The sequence below is a fragment of the Ascidiella aspersa genome, chromosome 5 (genome assembly GCF_963924565.1).
Source record: "Ascidiella aspersa chromosome 5, kaAscAspe10.2, whole genome shotgun sequence".
NCBI classification, from domain to species: Eukaryota; Metazoa; Chordata; class Ascidiacea; order Phlebobranchia; family Ascidiidae; genus Ascidiella; species Ascidiella aspersa.
The window spans coordinates 23,522,124-23,542,076 of record NC_139451.1 but is presented as its reverse complement, the minus strand read 5'-3'; the positions used below and the strand labels follow the sequence as shown (position 1 = coordinate 23,542,076).

Here is a 19,953-nt window from a genome sequence, read left to right as displayed (position 1 = left end):
CAGTTTACTGTGACATCACAGTAAACCACAAAGCAAAAACGCAAGAGTGCTGCAGACTATTTATATTTTGCGTTAGGGTGCCTTGAGCCCAAATAACTTGGGAACAAGTGTGCTAGAAACAGTCGATGTTTTTATATGAAAGAAACAACACTGTTCATGTAAAAGTTCATGTGACAATGAACTTTGTTTTTTAAAGAAAATACACAATGTTTAATCGAATAAAGACACGTCTTTTTTATGAAAATTGACTTACAGAATCTTATAGTAAACGTAATGTGAAAATTTTAATGTTTTTACATGAATTTTCATATGACTATTGCGATTCGAGCCAAATTTAAAAAACAAACAATTATTATGTTTTTAACACAATAACTTTTACCTTGCAGAAGTATTTATCTGAGCAAGATTATTTCTCGGTTTTACGAATGACGCGCGAATATTTCGCGTGAAAAGACGCAGACAAATTATTAGCCCTTAACCGCTTACGGTAAGTTATGATATTACTTTGTACAAAATACGACCTGTGGAAAAGAAACCGCAGGCCCAACTGTGTAGCTTTTTGTTATACATTTTTTATTTTGGCGCAATTTAGAGAAAGGGAAGTCAACCGACTTTAAAGCAACAACGTGCGTTTGAAAACGGGGTAAAAGGCACAGAGGTATAAGTGAAAAAGGACCAGCTGTTGTGATATAAGGGACGGCGCGCAGTCTCGCCATGTCAGTTTACAAGTAAGCACTTTGGACAGACTAGAGACGTAGCAGCCTTTTAATTTAACGCGTTACAATTTCAAAAATTAATTTTCGGCCTATGAAAATCAACGTTGCTATAGCATTTATTTTGCGACGGGTATGGCAAACTCGATTTAAAAAAACGATATTAGTGTCTTGCCAAAGTGCAATGGTTGCGTCGGATTTATTTTCCTAATGTTTAATTAATAAAATTTTAAAAACACGAGTAAAACCAGGATCAGACATATATAATAATATATGTATGGGACGCTACGGGCTGTGTGCCGATATAAAGCGTTTGGCGACTCATAAGAGACGACGATTTTACGTTTATTGGATCATAAATGATTAACATCAAATATAAATGTATTCACTAATATAGGGAGATATTTTTTAATTTGTTTTTGGGCCAAAGGTCATAATATTTGTTGAAAGTAAACTTGGTTTGGTAAGTATACAGTTTTAAAACCTGACCGTTCAAGCAATATTCCTTTTGGTATACATTGTTATTCGTGTAACGCTGTTTAAAGCTTACACTATACTACAAACGTTCTATTGCCTTTTTCGAGTAGCGAAAAAACCTTAAGGTCAAAAATGAAGTTTTTTATCGGAGTGTGTCTGCTCGTCGCCTTTGCCTATGTTGCCCATGGAAGACGGTCGGTGGAAGGTCATCTTCGTGCAGGTAAATTGTTATAGCTTCGCCTTGACGGTTCGTCCATTCAGGGTTTACCTATTAGGATTTTTTTAAATAAAAGTTATCTGCTTGCGGTTGGAGATTTGCTGCCAGCCTGCCACTCATAACTGAACAAACCCATATGTACCAGTGGTTCTCAACCGGGAGGAGGCGCGAGATGTACTCCAATATTTAACTTTTTATAATGATTTTTTGGTTCCATGTTGTATTTGTCTGTACAGGGGGGTTGGGTACCATGCCAACCTCTCCACAAAAGGTGGTTTTGCCGACTTTAACAACAAAAATGTGGAAAACATTTGCCATTCGCGGAAACCTGTCATTAGTATATAACAAATTGGTTGGAAATGAGAATTTTTTGCGCATATTTGTAAAGTTATTTGCAGTATAGCCTTTGCTTTTGTGTCATCACACTTTTTTAAAACATGATTCGTAATGTTTAATTTTGACGCTTCTGGCGACAGCTTTACATGGTTTCCGTGTAGCCTTACTATCTTCACAACATGTTTGTCAAAATCAGCTTGACGAAAACCAATATATCGAGCACGACCAATATTTTGTGTGCCCAATTTGTCAGTTCTCCTATATTGAAGTTTACCCAAATCAAACGAATTAAAGGCATTTTTTCGCGCAATTGGGAGTAAACTTTTGAGTTTTCTGTTGTCTTATTGATATATACTTGAAAAATACCGAATTACTTTTAGTATGATAATTATTTATTATTTAAGGGGACACAAGGCACAGGACAATTACCAAAGGGGGCGTGGTAGAAAAAAAGTTAAGAACCACTGTTATACATACATAGCTTCGAGATACTCAATTGTATTTTGTGTTTTTTAGTTGGAGCGTGCGTGGAATCAGCTGTTGACAGTTGTAGAAGTAACTGCAACCGTCAATGCAAAAACGTGTTTGAAATCCAGAGTTGCAAGAACAAGTCAAAAAATCCAAGTAATCAAGTTTTGTATGCTGTCTTGCATTGACACTTTCTGTCGCTTTGCGACTCCCTTTCTCTATATTGCTGTGAAACAAATCTAACTCAGTCTAGACTGAATAGAGTTGTAAAATACGTTTTTTATTCTAGTGTGATTTTGATAAAAAAATGCAAAACTGTTGCCCCATATAGCTGTGTTCCCAATGTTTAAACATGGCTATTGTCTACTCTATTCTGACCTATAGCCATGTCTAAAGTTGTTAACTGATTACAACTTGGCTTGTAAAACGAGTTATAGTAAGGCTTTCTGCACCCAGTGTTATTTTGTAAAAATCTTTTCCTATCACCTTACAACTTGGATAACGGAAAACGCCTAGTGTTAACAAAAACTAAGTTTAAAAACCCGAGTAAAACCAGGATCAGATTTTTTTTAAAGAATATATATTTCGCCTATAATGACATCATCAGTTCCTTAATCCGAATGAATCTAACGTTAAAGTTTGTCGTTACGAGCTCTTTTTGAGAAATAGATATTCTACAAGTATACAGTTGTGTTGACAACCCTTGTTCCTGGCATGTGAGCTGCGGTGGGTGTCCGCTAAATCCCTCTCTATTTGTTGTTTCAGATCGAAGAACGGTAGCTCGAAAGTGTGCCCATAAACATTGCTGCCCAAATTCTGACATCTGTAGCCTTATGGAAGCTCAAAACTGCGCCCACTTGCTGCTGTGTAAATGCGCAAACTGCCTAAAACATTGCGCCAATAACGGTAAGACGACATACACGCCGTGTTCGTATTGTTGCCTACACTCATGAACCATGAGGGTCATTATAACCAGGAGGGCTTAATTAAACCGCCATTAAAACGTTGCAAAACAGGGCAAAACTACCATTTTTTTCGATTAGTCAAGCTTCTCGATATTTACACGAATCGTTTATCAACGTTAGGAGCAGTTGCGCCAGATCTGAAAGTTAAAGAACTGCTACTTTGCAAACATGGCCAAAAACGACTCGGGGTGAACCATAAATTAATAAATGGTCCAGCATCCAGCGAAGGGCAAAACATTTTTATTCAAGGGGCAGGACAATGTATGGAACGGCTATCACGGGACGGGTATAACTTTTGCGTCGAACTTTCTTGCCTTTTCTGAAACTAAACAAAGGAAACGTTATGATTTAACAAAATTTATACTTTATAAAACTGTGGAACAATTTAAATTTCAAATTTAGATTTATGTTCGCGTGAAAATTCTAGATTATATTTGCATCCGACAAAGATTACCGTTAATATCCGTGGATAAAGGTTTATCAAATTCCATTAAGGAAATATGCCACAGGATAACTGCGCGGACAGTATTTTGCTGACCGCTGGTCCAGCGTAACGAAGCAAAATTATACAAGTTATAAAAAAAGTAAAAAACAAAAAAAAAAAGTTAGTGAAAAGCGGATAGGCAACAAATATATTCACGCTCGGAGATTGTCGAATCCGTAAACCCACTTTGCATACTCAACTATAAGACTCTAGAAAACGACGTTTTAGCTTGTGAATCCATTTTTGTTGAATTTGCAGCACATTTCGATATTTCTTATCGCGCTATTTTATAAAATTACTTGGAAAAAATTACAACAAAAACTATTTTTTTAAAAAGTGTTTTCCAAGAAGAGGATTTCTAATAAAACGACCGAATTAATTCCAGTGAAAACTCTTCTTTTTAAGCAACTGTCAAAATTTAAATTGTACATTGCGCGTTATAGCCCTGTGTCATATTGTTTGGTGGCCATTGGTCCAGCTTTATTTTTGCATCCAAGATTAATATATGTCAAGGATCGAAAAATTAAAAAGTGCATTTATATTTTATGGCGCTACAAATGCACGCGCACAGAGAAAGTCGAACCTGCAATAACCCACTTTTTCACTCAACTTCCAAATAGCTGTAAAACGGCGTTTAGCTTGTGCAAAGCTAAATCTTTTCAAAAATAGCAGCACTATATATTATATAGCACAGGCGTCGGAAACTATTTCAGCTAAGGGAGCCATATATGCCGAATATTTTTGGTTGTATTTCCATGAGAGCCGTATTATATTGTTCAACAATTGTTTTGGTTGGCCAAAATAGTAATTTAAAATGGACCATTTGAAAAGACAACATAGTAAGCGCGAAAAAATATGTTTGCTAAGTTTACAAAAATTGAGAACCATGGTACGAAAAGGGCCTTTAGGAGGCAAATGGGGTTTCTTTAAATCGGTTAACAGCCACGATAAGACGAATAGGATTCGCGTGAAGCACGGAAAAACTGTTATTAGGCAGTTTTAAATTAACAGAATTACAGTTTGAAATGGGTCATGGCCGTTTTATTTAAGTCATGATAAGAAATAAAATAGCTTAGATTTATCTGCGAGCAAGATTACATAATCAAAAGAGCCATATATGGCTCGCGACCCATAGGTTCCCGACCCCTGATATAGCACGTCTGCTTCACACTCAGCATATATGTTTTGTTTTTCAGTGACGTGTCTTTGTTTTTGCAGACCCTGTTTGTACCACGATCTTTGATAACATCCCGGCCAATTGTGACGCGGAACACCACCGTTAAGGAAGTCGTTGATCAAGCGCGACTGTCGGAATATTCCACCCAACACCTGTAATCGTAGCATTTTTCGCCGCAACGCTGTCATTACTTTAGCAGCATAAAAGCTGATCTGCCTTCGTAACTCGTGCATCTAATTTACTTCGAAGTCATGTTGTCAAAGACAGCACTATACAGGCTTATACTTGATGACAAAAATGGAATTGAATCTTGCTCACGCAAAAAAGCGGACTAGTGGTTTGTTTGGCTGGATGTAAGTTTATTTCGCTGGCTTGGTATAAGCAAAAAAGGAGGGAGAAAAATGAAGGAGTTTGACAGTGTTAGGGGCAAAAATAGAGCAACAGAAGCGCAAAATTTTCTTTAAAATGCAATGAACAGGGTGGAGAGATAAAACGGAAAATTACAAATGAAAGCAAACTAGTATGATTCTTTAGTGGTGTTTAAAACACGGAATTAGTTTTATTATTTAAGTTGACAAAGTATAGACCGGTAGAGACATATGTTCATTAGGAGGAAAATATTAACATGCTAGCTCCAATGGTTTCGACTAAAATTTAATCTTGGCCGAAATTCTGTCGCGTTTACTTTTGGTTCCCCAAAAAGGGCTATAACAGAAAAATCCTAAATAGTTAATACTGTAAAATAAGTTGACCAAAAACTAACATTGCTGAGTTTCAGGTTCTGTGCTGCCGATTACATGCAAACCCAGATATATTCATTATTCAATATTTTCTGGCTTCGTGCAAAAACTACCCGTGTTTTTTTAATTATTCTAATATAAGTCCGAAAATATTTTAATTTGATCTTGACCCGTGTGTAGTGTCGGTCTGATCCTCACTAGAATCGCTAGAGAGACTAGAATATTTAAGCCAATCTGTCTTGTCTAAATGGTGTGCGATGAAATTCCTCTGCACTTCATAGTATAAACCATGTGAAATTGCAACATCTTGGAAAGTTGAAAGGCCGTCGGCCTTTTTGGTGTTAGTTTCATTTTTTTGACTTTTTAAAGGAAAAAGGCGTCAGTCAATTTTAAAGCGGCGCGTACAATCGAAAAGAAAAAGGCAAAGAGGCAGAAGTGAAAAAGGGGGGGCGTTGGTGATTTTAAACGTGGTTGCGAAATCTAGACTAGCGGTTGTTATAAAGGGCAAACGTACCTGGTTGATATGTCAGTTTTTGGTTAAGTTGTTTGCCGTATAGCTAGGAGAAGATTAAGATTGTTGAATGCAGTTTGAAGTTAATTTTCCAAAATAATGAGGTACTGGACTTTTATTAAAATCATATCGTTCGGTAATGGAGCATTTTTCCGCACAGTACAAAAAATATATCGAAACTAACAAATTTTGGTCACAGTAACCAATTCCTATAATTATCATATATATCAACCAAATTAGGTTGATTATTATTTAGTACAATATAGCAATATTATAAGAAATCCTTATCAATAATTTAACCAGTAGTAAGTATAGTGAACGCGGGATATTTTCCTGGTCGGGAAGTAAGAACATCAGCTATACCTATTCAGGAATGTACGGAGACTTAACTATGCGTACCGCTGTTTTTATTGAAAAATGCCCTCGGAACAAGAAACACCAAACGGCAAATTTGGTTTTACGCAAATTGGTGTCCTTATGTCACAAATTGCACATCAGAAAGTCGCTGTGATAGCGCATCAATATATTTTGTATGTTGTGCTTGAGGACTAATTCAGTTTTAAAGTTTTACAACACATAGTTTTAAACGCTTCCAGTCATCTTTTTTTGAAATCAAAATGCTATTCATTAAACACTGTTTTACCGCTTAAAATGTCCTGTAAACGTTGCAAATTCTATTTCTTGGGTTACAGAGCAACTTAAAATCGGAAATGAAGTTATTGTTAGGTCTGTGTTTGCTGGCCACTTTTACATATGCTGTTTATGGTTCTTTGTTCAAACATGTTATAACAGGTAAGGTAGTTTTACTTCATCGTTCAAACATCTTGGTTCTTAGCACGTAGTGCAAATAATGTTAAACAAACCGTAGTCAATCTCTAACTTAACTGGCAAACAACATTCCTAAAAACAATGCCCCGCAACCTTTTTTTATCACCACAACTGACCTATAAAATAGCTTATGTTCTAAAGTCCTACACATCAAACCGCTTTATAATAACGTTAAGAAAACGAAACATAACATTTTAATTTTGTATTTCTGGGGGTTTATTGTACTTGGTACACCAATCAACTAGAATTTTCACAATGCGAGCCTTTTCGAAAATCATAAATGCAATGGTTTTGCTGCGTTTATTACATGGTTTATCAGTTTTTAAACAGCATAGCTTTGAAACAAAAGTTAGCAGATTTTATGTTCTTAAACTTTACTTGCCGGCGATGAAGCGTCAATTATGCAGGGCCTTTTCAATGTGACGATGTATGACACCGTGTGGACTCCAATATAACACCAAAGAAATGCAATTAACGAAAGCATTACCGGCTTTTTACTAAATATAATAAGACCCGGTTTTAATTAAAAAAATCCTAGGCCCGCCCTTCATAAACGATTGTCTTTTTCAAAAGTTCAAAAATTTTCACGTATTAAAAAAATATTATTAGTTAAAACTTATCACGGCCCGCCGAACACTTCAAAAGTATTTGACTTTGGTCCGCGACTATAGGAAAAGGTGTCCGGCCCCAGCTCGAAAGGAGAAATACTAATAGCAAAATTTAAGTAAAAGTTGACCTAGCTTGTTTTTAAACATCTATGTTTTTTATGTTTTTTAGTTATGGACTGTGTGGGAGAAGCCGATGACGCTTGCCAAACTGGTTGCCATGAATGCGACACAATAAAAGCCATTCAAGATTGCAGACAAGCTTTAGGGAAAAGTAATCGAGTTTTGCATGCTGCCTTGCAAATAACTTCCTTGTGTTTTGTGGTTTCTATTGCGAGTATTGTTGTAGACAAAAGCGAATAGGAGTCTACTAGTCGGACATGGACTAAATACGGTCCGTGACAGTGCAGTGGTAAAAGGAAGCTGGGACGGCCGGCAACAGCATTAAACTGTTCTTACACAAACGCCCGTACTGATACAAAAATATGGTATTTGTACGCGCAAATCTTTCTTGAATGCAATTAGAAAGCTTCTAGCAGCATATTTCTGCACTAGATGAAACGAGAACCTTAGGTTTCTTTAGGCTACCATACTCGTTATACGCTCCCCCGTTAGGGCGGAAATTCGTCTCTAAACATGTTCAATTGTTCATGCGTTCGGGCAAGAAAATGGTCCGCGAGCGCTAAGCTGTTTATTCCGACTCGCGGCATTTTTCCGTAAAACTTCTATCTTTTCTGTGCTAACTCATCGCCAATTTTTTAGCACGTTGTCAAGTAATGTTAACTTCAAATTAAAAAAATTGTTTGAATAATAGACTTATAGATAAAATACCCGTCGGTTCTCATGTTACGTATGGTATTAACCAGTTTAATATTACGCGGCCTTCTCCTGTAACCGAGTTTTGCCAATCATATTAATGCGATGCCAATGAAACTTTTTCACTTCTTTTATTTTTCAGATCGAAAAGCAGCATTGAGGAAGTGTGGCGCAGACCACCTCGGACTTTCTAATAAAAAACTGCAGAAAGTCCTCGATGATGTTCACGACATACTGTGTCCATGTGCACAATGCATTAGAAGTTGTACGACGGCCCATCACAGTAAGACGACCCATGCAATATCGTTGTCTTCCAATAATCCAGTAACCAGGAGTGCAGTTGTCTACCAATAATCCAGTAACCAGGACCGTAAAAACAATAAACTTGCGGCAAAAATGGACTTTTTTTGACGAACCGGAATTCTAAATATTTACTACAAGCGCTAAACATATCTTATCTTTATTAATGCTGAAGGCATTAAAACAAAAATGCTCAAGACATTAAAATCCCAGCGGATCATTGTTTGGTGACCATAGGTCCAGCTTTACTTTTGCATCGAGGTTTTCTCAATGTCAAGCATATCACGAAAGCCTAATAAAGTGAACTTTAACTTAATGGCGGCAAGCAACGCTGTAACAACTGCACCCACAGATAAAGTCGAAACTGTTACTATACCCTCCGAAAGTCCTTGCAGACAAACTAATCTATCGATTAATGATGCAAGCAGGGCAAGCTAGAAAAACAATAAGCCTGCAGAAAGAATTGAAATCTCCGACCTTACCGGGTCTGCTGCTCTGCAAAATGAGCTAAAATGACTCAGAAAAGTCGAGAAACAACCATACGTCAAAGCTTGCTCCACTATGTTAAGCCTACAAGCAACTGTACAATGGGAATCTACAGCGCTATATCATTCAATCGAAGATATACACACATATGTGTTTGACAACTGTAATCTAGCCCTTTTAAAGCTGTTAAATGACCATTTTTAAAACTTTATGACCAGCCTTTATGATCTTCAGAAGGGCTAGACCAGTGCTTCCCAGCCTTTTTCAGTTCGCGCCCCACTTGTAATGCAAGTTTTATTGTGCGTGCCTCAATAAAATTTGACCAAACAAATTAAGTTACATAAAACCTGCATCTTTACTACTGGCGTACGTATACTGAAATGGTTAATGCCACACAAAACATATAATTGTTACGTATTTGTTACATTGCTGCATAAAGGTTACGTAATGATTATGCATTCATTTTCCAATCTAATGGAAACTGTAATATTTACAAATGCTTCGGAACCGCACCTTAAATAGCTTCGTGACCCACTGGTTGGGAAGCACAGGACTAGACTACAGTTGTTGAACACATATGTCCGTGTATCTTTCACTGTTACAGCACAATTTGATCGCTTAACTGTGTATTATGCTATACGTTTTTTTTTAAATAGCGGCACTATATTATGTAGCTTGTCTACTTCACATTCAACATATTATCTACTGTTTTGTTTTATATTTGTAACGTGTCTTTGTTACGCTTTTGCAGGCCGGAAGTGCACCAGGGTCTTTAGTAAAATCCCAAATGATTGTGAAGAGGAGCACCACCGTTAAAGAAGTCGTTGATCAAGCGCGACTGTCGGCAATATTTCAGCCATCCCCTGTACACGTATCATCTTTCGCCGCTGTACTTATATTCAGCTTCATGTCAATAAAGTTGGAACGACCGTAGCAGTTGTGCACCTAACTTATTTCCAAGCTTTATAGCCAAGGACAACACTATACGGGCGTGCATGACAGCAGGAATAAATTTTTGGTTATTGTTTGGATATTGAAGGGCATTGTGAAAATTATACTAACTGAAACATTGTCTTTTGTCTTTACTGTTTGACTTGGATTTTGAAATACTAACCAAGATAAAAGATTACGGTGCGAACCAAGGCAGATAACAAAAATGCCTAACATTCTCCATAGAAGTTGCATGCGTATGGATTACAACTACGTGGTTCCGCTTACGTATAAAGACGTAAACAATTGTTGAATAGTTTGAGCGCGCTGATGGCCTGGTAGTTCGGTTTGTTTAGAAATTGTTTCTAAATTACGACTTTTCGCGAATAAAGTAACGTGCCTTTGAAAAAAAGCCAGTTACACCGCGGCACACCTGACATGTTTAACGGCACACAGATTGTGAAGCACTAGTCTATACAGTCTGTGGAAAACAACCTAAACCTCAAGCCTCTTATCAACAATGTTTTTATCGCAAAACTTGGTCTAAACCTCAGCTGCTGCTCATTGGTTGCTTAAATTTCGAATAAAAAAACAGCTAAGTGTTTTCAAATGATTAACAACGATGCAGGAAATCACACGAGATACGTTCGTATGAACGACTGATTTTATTAGAAATTGCACACCGGTGGATGTGATATAGTGGCGTATTTTTAACGAAACCAAGATAACACACGCATTAAACCGATCGTGCCAAAAACCTGGAAGTAAATGTCAGGTCGCTTTGGTATTTGATTTTCGAACTTGTCTACTCGGTGGGCCCTAAACGTTCTTTAGAACTCTTCCACGGCAACACAAGATAAAAAGTTTCTCGACAAAAGGTCAGCATTAAAATTGAGAAAGGGCCCCTGAAGAAAGTAATTTTCAATCGCTATTCCGCGAAACACTAGTGTTCCGTAAAAGATTTCAGATGTTCGGCAACGAATGTATAAATTAGACTAATGCTTTAGTCTCACCTTGTTTAACACAATGAACGCAAGTTGTCTTTGTTTAATGAAAGTAAGAAACCCTTATCAGCAGTTCAAATGCTTCATCAAGAATGCTTGAATTATTATTGTGTGATTATAGGATGGGAATTTCCTGTTTGCTGCTTAAGTACAATAATATACACATCCGAATATATTTTTTGTTCTTATTCAAACAGGTTCAAATATAGGACAAAAAAAACTGAAAGTAAAAAAATGTTGTTGCGTTGTTTATTTTAATGCAGTATATAATCAACTTTAGTTTGGTGTTTCGTAACAGATTTTTACGCATCAAGTATTCCGTTGCTAAAAAGTTAAAAAGACAGGGATCTAAAGGCATTACAGCAGTAGTTACTTCTTATTTTCCAATTCAGGCTGCTGGCTCGAAGAAATCTGACGTGCTGGATCGTAATGTCAATCGCTATACGCGAGAAACATTCGAGCTAGGCGCGTGAGCCAAAATAAACGTGAACAGGTCAAAAGAGCACGCGGCCTATTGGGCCAAACGAGCCAGGTCGAACTATTGCAAGTAGACGTTTCAAGTAGATCTTTGAACAATATCAGTATTGACCGGTGTTGCCGGAAACGATTTGCTGGAAATAGCAACGTTGGAACGTCATTCCCACGTCTCTCCACCACCCGGCGCCGTCTCGCCTCGCAATGAAGTCCGCCTGGCGAGCACCAAAAACGCGCGCCGGAAAACGCCTCCCGAAACGCCGTGTGGAATTTCAAAAAAAAAATGGCGATCGGCGAGAAAACTCCCCTCGAAACCCGGCGTACCGTCGCTCGCAAATCACTGGTTGGCCAGCTTGGTCTTGACGAGGTCCTTAAACGAGGACAGGATGCGGGTTTCGCGCTTGTCGCGTTCGACCTTATTGAAGGAGGCCAGCGCGCGCTTCTCGTCGGCGCTGTAGATCTGGTTCTCCTTGCGCAATCGTACGGCTTCCATGCGCCGGTGACGACTGCCGCTCATTACGAAGCCCACGTCTTCGAACTGCGAGATCTCGTTGCTGGTGAGGCCGATCTCGCCTCGTCGCGGGATACGCTTGCCGTCCTCGACGTACGCGGCCATCGCGGCGCCCTCGCCCGGAAGGAGTGCGTGACCGAAGCTAAGCGAGACAAAAAAGGCGTAAAAAAACACACTCTTTTTGCAGAGGAAAGTGGAAATTTGGCGCCGAAGGTTGCGCGTTTCGAAAATTTTCGTTGGGAGTTTAGGATTTTTGGTAAATTAAGATCTGTGTTGGTCAAAAAGCTGAGCGACAAAAAAGGGGCAAAAATGCTCTCTTTACCAAAAAAGGCAGAAATTTGGCGCCAAAGGTTGCGTGTTTCGGAAATTTTTGTTAGGAGACGACGATTTTTGGCGAATTACGATTTGTGTTGGCCCAATGTAGGGAGATGCCTTTTAAAAAGCTGTGGGAGAAAAAGGCATAAAAATAGGTCTCTTCACGGAAATAAGCGGAAATTTGGCGCCAAAGGTTGCGCGCTCGGAAATTTTCATTACGAGGATTTTGGACAAAATAAGACCTGCACTGGCACACAATAAAACTTACAGACAGAAGCATGCGTAAAAACGATGCGCGACAAAAAAGGCGGTCAAAAGCTGCAGTATTGCGCATTGTTAGGCAGAAGCGAGCCGCGCCTTACTCTCTTAAGGCAAAAGCCTGTGCATGAAAAAAAACTCCTATAAATAAATGAAAAACTACCTCACCATTTTACTAATATACCGAATTGAATTAAAGCTAAGCATTATTCACGCTGAAAAAGACTTGTGTCTAAGCTAAGACAAAAGAAAAATTACAGCCATAACTTACTTCAGTGGCTTATTAGCAGAGGAGTCAAAGTTGTCTGGCATTGGGCCGATCACAGTCTCTTCTTCAACAAGTCGACTTACTTTGGCTGCAGTCTCCATATCCACATCATCTGACAAATCTGAATTGCCTAAGAAAGTTTTATGAAACTAAATTTGAACATTTGCAGTTTGCAGAAAGGAAATTTTGCAGTGTGTAGACATGACAAGGGGTAAACCATTTTTATTAGGCTTATGAAACTAATATGAAATTTACTGCATCATAAGTCCACTAGCTATCCTATGCTAAATCTTATGCCATAGTAGCAATTATAAATAAAGAACTTTGCAATATGAAACAGTGCTTACTGCGTACCATTTCCATTAGTTTTAAAAAAACTAGGGGTCTTCTATGATATTAAAAATAACAGTGGGGTGTATTTTATGATAAAAAAAATATTAAATTAACTTCTTATAAAATAAATTGGTTATCCTTTGCTAACCATAATGTCATACTCACACAACATTAAATGTAACTCATTGCCAGTGTTGTAATGACTTAAGTCAATGAAAGACTTGACTTAAGTGCACTTAAGTCACTGTTTTCAGTTAACTTAACTTGACTTGACTTAAGTCGTTTGGACAAATGACTTGTCTTTTGGACAATTTACTTGGGTTTAAATAAAGTATTTCTCTAAATATTTTTTTAAATGTTTTAATAAAATTAAGCTATTTTGGCACAAAATACAAATTGCTTGCTATATGTTTCGATTTTGTTTATTTTTTAGCACAGTTATTGCTCATAATCGTAGCCATTAAAAAATTTAGTTATCACTTTTATTTTAATGACAAGGACATGGCTTGGAGTTGATTTGCTCTATACATAACTTGACTTAACTTGCGCAACTGGTGACTTGGACTGGCACTTGACTTGTCATTTATTCAAACAGACTTGACTTGGAATCAAGTTAATTTACAAATGACTTGACACGGACTGAAGTCATTTCAAAATGACTTTGTTTACAACACTGCTCATTGCAACCTAAATAACAGTAGTTTTAACCTGCTCCATTGGATTTTCTGACCAGAGAGACAGTCTTTTCCTCCCAAACCTCCTCCTCGCTCCGACTTTGCTCTTCGGAGGAAGAGTGGGACTTTTTCTTCCTTGACTTTTTGCTCTTGTGCTTCTTTTTGTTTGATCTGGTCAAATAGGAATTAGCTGTGAATGTTATATTTGTGTATAAAATGCCATTACATAGAAAAGAATGCATTGCAAAGCCAAAAAGGTTAAGTAGGCCCTTTTAACTTAGTAATTCATCATCAACAGATCCCGCATAGTGTACCAAAATCATAAGTTTTTTAAATTTGTGGTAACAAAGCCCTTTCTTTACTTACAAGACTAACCATCAAGTATTTTTTAAATTAAATCATAAAGTATTTTTCAAATTAAGAGAAAATACTGTTACGTCTCTCGCTTTTTCTTTCTCTTTTCTTTTCTCCTCTTTTTTCGTTTTCTTTTTTTTTCATCAGAGCTTTCAGAGTCATCCGAAGACTGTAAGATAACAAAAAAGAATTGTAAGTAGTGGTTACAAAAATTTCAAAAGTGTTTGAAGTGTTCTTAATGCAAATAAAATTATGTGATATCCATCTTCACTAAATGATAAATTATACTTTATAATTTTACCTTAATTACTTACAAAAAGTCACAACATACCTGGGATGAACTGGCATCTACTTTGTGTCTCTTTTTCTTGCTTGATTTGTTTTCTATAAAATAGTAGGATTGAACAAAACTAAATCTAGAAAGAAAAGATTGGCAATGGCAAATCTTCACAGCATTTAATCCAAAAGCTATGTACGCACTGAAATTGGCTACATACTGTTAGAAGTCTTGTTAGTACCGCCTTTGGCATGCTGTTGTTTGCTTTTATGGAAACCCAGTTCGTCATCAGACCTAGATATAAAACACAGAACAAAATAAGAAATCCCTTCACAGCCAGCTCAATAGTTCACAATGTTCCTTTATGGACACTATTGTGTTAAAAAGACTAATGCAAAAGTTTGTCGTAATCCATATGAAATGTATATGGTATAAAAATAATTCCTTATGCACTGAAATCCGTGATAACTGATTAGAACATAAACATGTCTTTTATTGTCCCAAAAATTGAAAATCAATTTGAATCCATCGAAAGTTCTCCATTAAAAGACTGAACAAATATTTTTGCTATATTTATAAAAGTTATAACATGTCTATGAAAGTATCTTTACACATTTTGTAGAAAAACAAATTGGTAACCGGCGTACTCAGAATCGGCTTGGGAAGGAGAAGAACCCCAGACACTTGGGACTCCCATCTCTGATATCCTCAGTCTTTCTTCCTGTCGACTAAATACATGAAGATTAGCATTGCAACATGTTCGGCTAAGAAGCATTACTGATATATTCAATAATACTGATACGGAATTACATGCCACAATGCATTTTAACTGTAGGTTTTAAGTTGCTATGAATTGCGTTATCAAAGCACTTAATAAGTAACTGGCCCAGCGACGTTTCCTTAAAGTTATGTTTTTTTGCCCAGTAATTCAACTTTGGTGTTTTTGTTGAATTCATAAAGTGCTTAATTCAACTTTGGTGTTTTTGTTGAATTCATAAAATGCTTGATATTTTCATTTTCATTAAAGACATAGAAGAAGCAAACTATCAATACAATCAGTTTCCGGTTAATTCAGTGTTTTTTTACCTTGGGTAGGCAGAACATTAGAGTTCTGCAGAAGAGTAACAATAAATATTTGGAAACTTTAAATTTTATCTTGTTTTGTTTCTTAATGACTTAAAATTGAATTAGCCAGCAACACATCCTTCCTAATTACAATAATAGTACATCTCTTGACAGCTTGTGTACAGTGGTTTCTATAAGTATTGATTTTAATTATGATGTAGTTAAAGTGTCACGTTTTTTATATTATACTTGTTTTAGATGAAAAAAATGTTTGTCAACCACAGTTTAATTTAAAAAAAATCAACAACTGTACCGAGTTGATATATTCATATTGGTTATTACAAAAATAAAGCCATATTTAATATGATACAACTGGAGGTTCAAGGTTAGTATAGTCTGCATTCTCTGGCAGGTGCAGACCCAATATTTTAAAGGGATTTTTTTTTGTTTTTTTTGCACACTTAAATGTTGCAAAGATCTTGTACCTCAGGTGTGCAAAAACATTATTGCACACATGTACACCTAGAAAAAAAAAACGACATGAAAGTGCCATGAAATGCAGGCTGGTTTGGTTTTAAAACACAAAAAATTGGTAAAATATTTTTTTACTATGCGAGAAATGCATCTTCTTGCAGGCTATCAGCTTGTCGCCTTGATGGCCTGTTGCTTTCTGGATTAGGTGAATCAATATTCCGACGATAGTTGTGGTTTTGTGGCTCATCATACTCATCAGTTGGCTGACTGTAATTTGCGCAAAGAACAGTTGCTGAGAAATCAAATTCAATAAAACACAGATTTCAATACATATAATAATACAGTGTTTCTAGTTAGCAACGAGTTTGGCGCTGGACCACTCTTTTTCTACAGTAATGAAACGAGTTGGCAAATTTGAATTGCAAGGAAGAAATAAATATGACATAATAACGATAATAATAATACGAACCACCAAAACCCAAACTGGGACCCAAATCCAAATAATGTTGGTAAAAAAAACTGGATGAAATTATGGTAGTGATTCTGATGTTTAAGCGTTTCAAAAATAAAACCTTTTGGATGAGTATGAATCACGGTGACGTTCACGACTTCTTGATCTTGAACGATGTCTTGGCATTTTTGGAACTTGCTGTTAAAATCCTGTATGCAGTTAACTATTGCATACCTGTGTATTTAAAAGAAATAGAACACCGTTAAATCAACTTCCCGTACACGAAAATATGGCCTATTAATGTTTACAACTAAACGATTAATGTAAACAAAAAATCAGGGCAGACAACTGGACTGGATGTCAATGGTTAAGCTGTAAACTTTCTCTCGTTGACTTAGCACTTTCAAACTAGCTCGTCATTTTCCTTACAGCACGTTTTGCAATCAGGCGTAGTTTTCACGTGAGGTTTCACAATTTTGTTCACAGGGCAATCTAATTTTTCACCGATTTTGGGTAAACATTTGATCAGTTATATTTTTTGTCAACCTGTTTACAACAGTGTTGCAATTTTGACACGTTTGATGTGAATCGTTGTGGAAACAGAGGAAATTACGTTTGTGGTCAACGAATCGTATCGTAGCAAAACCAAAGTCTCGTGTTGTTTAGAGGAACAGTAAGATTTTAGTTTTTAATTGTGTTGTTGTTTAATGCCAACCAAGCCAGTAAATGGTGAATTCAATTGGAAGCGCAAAATCAATTCTAAATCACAATTTGTAAATCGTGCTACTAGAATTTCAGCTTTTCCAGCCATCACTATTATAAATTGAGACTGGCATAGCAATTGCCCAGACATATATTTAAATTTCAACTATGTTTAATTTTATTGGTTATTCAAAATATTTCCATTAGAATTATCTGTTTATGTACCTCCATTATTTTAAGGATGCAAAAAAGGTCTGCCAGGTAAAAATGTTTAACAATCACGTAGTTAAATGCAACGTGAAATATTTGTGAAACTGTATCTATTTTGTGTTGCTTGTTACAAACCTAAAACTGTAAATTTACATGTGTTTTGGTTGAAGGTGGTTCAAGTATAAATATATTCATTATTTAATAAGAATACTTGACCGACCCTAAACCAAATAATGCACATTGTGGTAGGATTCTAGACCAGCGCCGAATTTTCTTATATAATAATTGTTATACATGTAAATTGTTACCTTGCAACTTCCCTTTTATTAAAAAAAATATTTTTGTGCACTTGTATAAAGTTGTAGACATAATTCATATTTCTGTCTACATCTTGCGTTGCTTTTTTTTGAAATAATTTTTCATGGTTAGGCGCTGCTCTAGAATCCTACCACAGCGCACATTATTTTGGTTGGGGTGCAGGTTAGCAATTGGATTAGGGTGGGTCAAGTGTTATTGTTCAATAATAAATATAGCAATACTTGACCCACCCACACCCAAACGCTAACTAGCACCCTAACCCAAATATTGTGGGTTGGTTTAATAAAGGTAGGTGGTAGGATTCTAGAACATCGCCGATGGTTATACAAAAAGTTAATTGTGCTTGTGTAAACCTGAAGTTTAAATTTGCTATATAATAAAATGGCATTATTCCTACTCGGTTACTCAGGAAGCTAAATACTAATACATTTTTGTTTTGGCGCACTATGATAGTTACCTTGTTAGTTAAATCACTACTGTCACTGATCAAATCCCTGTTTTGGTTATAGGAAAATATTAATTGTAGACTTAATTCTAGTTCAAAATGATGGATCCTGTTGCATCGAGTGATTTAAAGTTAGAGGCTAATAAAGCAGCGGAGGCTCCAGTTGCCCAGGATAGTCCAGTCACCAAAAGTGAAGACAAGCCTTTGGAGCAGCCATCAGAAACAACAAGTCCTGATACAGTGGCCGATCAGGCAGAGAACCATGGCGGTGTTTGGAATTGGATCAAGTCTGCATCCAACAATCAATTCATGCAGAAGGTTATGGAAAAGACGAAAACCAGCATGGATCGCATGATTACCACTTTGGACCCAGGAATGACTCCCTACATCAAGGAAGGTGGTGAAATAACGATAGTTGTGGCTTCCGACAAGGAGGTAAAGTGGGGTGCCGTACGTGATGCATTCCAGAAGGTGTTTGGTGCTGCCACTGTGGTTGGCTTGGAAGCACAATCAAATGTAGCTGCTCAGCCAGTCGGCTACACTGCTGGTTTAAAAGGCGCACAGGAAAGAATCAACCATCTGAGAAAAGCTAACAAGGTGCCTGCCAATGAGGTTTGTGTTGCTGTTGAAAACTTCAGTGTTGAGCAGTTGCCAGAGCAATGGTTCGACGTCGGCTGTGTGCTTCTGCAAGATCCCGAAAACAATATAACAATTAAACTGTTCACGATGGCCGTTCCTGTCGAGTCTGATATCATACTGGAAGCCCAAAAAAGCACCCCGGATAACTACAACCTGCGATGGTCTGGACTTGCAAAAACGATTGGCGAAACAATTCAAACCAAGTTACCCTGGGTCAAACCTTCCGACTGGCACAGAGCATTAACAGGAATGTCTCGAAGGGAAATAATCTATTCCACTGCCCTGTGCCTTGCAGAACTCTACAAGAGACAGCTCCCTGAAAAGAGCTTTGAGCAGGATGTTTAACATGCTCATATTGCTTCTTTATGTTGCATACACAGATATAACTATATTTTAATTCGCCAGGGGGTTGCCTTATTGGAAGTCTGTTTAATAATACAATGCCACTTTAAAGCCTTTTCTCACTGCTTTTGATAAACATTTGTATTCAATCAGTATATGTACACGCTTTACATTACGCGTTTTCTTTAAGGCACTCTCAACTATTAACATTGCCATGGTGCTTTGGTGCAATTCTGTATTTGTTGCTACGCATGTACTTTCTTATATACATATATATATATATATATATATATATATATATATATATGAATTTATATATAACACAACTATTATTCTGTTTCAAACTGTTCAGTTCAAATTTCAAATAGATGCTATAGTTCTTGGATTTACTCTATAGATTTGCCGTAACTTTTTAGAGGAATTAACCACAATTGAAACTTTTCTTTTTTCAATTCTACTGTTATAAAACGACTCATTTTAATGTGCAGTTGATGATCTAGGGTTTGCACACTTTTGTAGATACCTGTACTGCTGCTTTGGTTTGTTGTGTTATTTAGTTTAACCATTCTACTTGGGATGTCCATTGTAGAAATATATAAATCAAGTTTTTCTTCGGCAAAAAATACTTCTAACGCCATAAAAATAGTGGTTTAAAGTGGTATTAATCAATAATTTTGCAATATATATATACATTAAAACAACTGGACATAACATGATTTATTTTTTTTTTTGTATGGTGGTGTTGCATACCTAACTTACGTAATGACTTGAAGCAAACGTGGTTAT

At 36.8% G+C, this 19,953-nt stretch overlaps 4 protein-coding genes across 4 annotated transcripts; 3 read left to right on the top strand and 1 right to left on the bottom strand.

The window, feature by feature from the left end:
• The first annotated feature begins 1,304 nt into the window (after nucleotides 1–1,304).
• On the top strand, nucleotides 1,305–5,137 carry LOC146145500 (uncharacterized). Its single transcript, XM_083390396.1, has 4 exons — nucleotides 1,305–1,410; nucleotides 2,260–2,367; nucleotides 2,977–3,117; nucleotides 4,879–5,137. The coding sequence occupies exons 1-4, from the start codon at nucleotides 1,323–1,325 to the stop codon at nucleotides 4,941–4,943; spliced, it is 402 nt and encodes a 133-aa protein (XP_083246522.1). The 5' UTR covers nucleotides 1,305–1,322; the 3' UTR covers nucleotides 4,944–5,137.
• Nucleotides 5,138–6,736: 1,599 nt separating this feature from the next.
• Nucleotides 6,737–10,056, top strand: LOC146145499 (uncharacterized). The gene is made up of 4 exons (XM_083389895.1): nucleotides 6,737–6,880; nucleotides 7,694–7,795; nucleotides 8,480–8,620; nucleotides 9,875–10,056. Exons 1-4 carry the CDS (start codon nucleotides 6,799–6,801, stop codon nucleotides 9,937–9,939), a joined length of 390 nt encoding a protein of 129 aa, XP_083246021.1. The 5' UTR covers nucleotides 6,737–6,798; the 3' UTR covers nucleotides 9,940–10,056.
• A 1,155-nt stretch (nucleotides 10,057–11,211) lies between these two features.
• Nucleotides 11,212–16,747, bottom strand: LOC146145498 (uncharacterized). The gene is made up of 9 exons (XM_083390590.1): nucleotides 16,633–16,747; nucleotides 16,196–16,327; nucleotides 15,169–15,249; nucleotides 14,742–14,815; nucleotides 14,576–14,628; nucleotides 14,328–14,413; nucleotides 13,925–14,061; nucleotides 12,887–13,013; nucleotides 11,212–12,184 (listed from the first exon to the last, which is right to left on the bottom strand). The coding sequence occupies exons 1-9, from the start codon at nucleotides 16,695–16,697 to the stop codon at nucleotides 11,869–11,871; spliced, it is 1,071 nt and encodes a 356-aa protein (XP_083246716.1). The 5' UTR covers nucleotides 16,698–16,747; the 3' UTR covers nucleotides 11,212–11,868.
• Nucleotides 16,748–18,255: 1,508 nt separating this feature from the next.
• LOC146145497 (protein PRRC1-like) lies at nucleotides 18,256–19,172 on the top strand. The gene has a single exon (XM_083389408.1). It carries the CDS (start codon nucleotides 18,286–18,288, stop codon nucleotides 19,168–19,170), a length of 885 nt encoding a protein of 294 aa, XP_083245534.1. The 5' UTR covers nucleotides 18,256–18,285; the 3' UTR covers nucleotides 19,171–19,172.
• Nucleotides 19,173–19,953: the final 781 nt, after the last annotated feature.